We start from the raw sequence: 1197 nt of genomic DNA, 5'->3' as shown, positions 1-1197 counted from the left end.
AAAAGATCTATGTTTTTCACAGGACTTTCATTCATTTTTTTTTTTTTTTTTTTTTTCTTTTTTCTTTTTGGTATAAAAGGGCTTACTGCCCACTACTAAGATATTTTGTATCCACACAAATTGAGAGCGAGTTCATCACCCAGTGGCTCTGTAAAACCATGCACTGTATAAGAGGTGATGTAATTCTACCCCTGGCCCAAGAAAACACGCCGAAACAGCAAAGCAGAGAATTAAGCAACTTTGGTGCGAGACTTCTGCCTGCCTCTCTCAAATTTTCCAGAACAGCTTTCGTAAAAATGGGCAGCTGTGACACCCCAGCCCCACGTTGCTGCCGTGTTGGGACAGTAGTGGGTCTCAGACATAATTGCCAGCTTTGTGCATGGTCCTCAGGACACGAAGGCACTGACCTTTCCCGATGAAAAGGTCCATTCAGTGTCGCGCAAAGCCTTGCATCCTGACTTCTTGTTGTTGTTCTCAGTGGGCATTCGGCGTGACCATGTGGGAAATAGCCACGCGGGGAATGACTCCCTACCCGGGCGTCCAGAACCACGAGATGTACGACTACCTGCTCCACGGCCACAGGCTGAAGCAGCCGGAGGACTGCCTGGATGAGCTGTGAGTGAGCATCGCTGTGTCGCTGGGCATTCTGCATGGGCGGCCGCTGACTGCGAAGACCTCTGAGGTGGCCCTTAAGCAGCTCAGGAAGTGCGTCCAGTCAGTAAATAGGTTTGGCTTCTAATGCATGAGGCACTGGCCGGATGCCCTACGTCCCTTGGGTACCTTTGCCCTACTCGCTATATATAGCACTTTAGATGCGCCGATCACACTCAGATCCTTCATCAGGAAGCCTGGAAACAGGGGCCAATGATTCCGAAATCAGGCTGGGCATCAGAATTGCTTGGCAAAAAGGGCTGGCCAGATAGCTGAGCAGATTAAAGCACCTGCTTAGGTAGATGCAGGGGCCAGAGGTTTGAACCTGGTGTGCCGCACCAGCCCCGCCCCGGGGGCCCACTGAGACTGGCCATGGTGGCACGCACACCTGTAATCCCAGCACTTGGGAGGCTGAAAAGCAGGAAGAATCACAAGTCTAATCTGTGTAGTGAGACCCTGTACACCCTGTACTAAATACTTAAAAAGAAAAAAGAAAAAAAGCATTGCTTGGCAATCTTTTGCTATCATTTTTTGTTGTTTTTTTTT

At 49.4% G+C, this 1197-nt stretch overlaps 1 protein-coding gene across 1 annotated transcript in view; it reads left to right on the top strand.

Moving 5' to 3' along the window:
• Positions 1–1197, top strand: part of Mertk (MER proto-oncogene, tyrosine kinase) — a 120506-nt gene that overhangs the window by 113160 nt on the left and 6149 nt on the right. Inside the window, exon 19 of the mRNA XM_023717364.1 lies at positions 479–615. Coding sequence (XP_023573132.1) covers positions 479–615 — 137 coding nt within the window. The remainder of the gene's footprint in view (positions 1–478; positions 616–1197) is intronic.

Source organism: Octodon degus, unplaced genomic scaffold (assembly GCF_000260255.1).
Source record: "Octodon degus isolate 3935 unplaced genomic scaffold, OctDeg1.0 scaffold00052, whole genome shotgun sequence".
NCBI lineage: Eukaryota > Metazoa > Chordata > Mammalia > Rodentia > Octodontidae > Octodon > Octodon degus.
The sequence above is the reverse complement of the archived record's forward strand: the minus strand, read 5'-3'. Positions and strand labels throughout refer to the sequence as shown.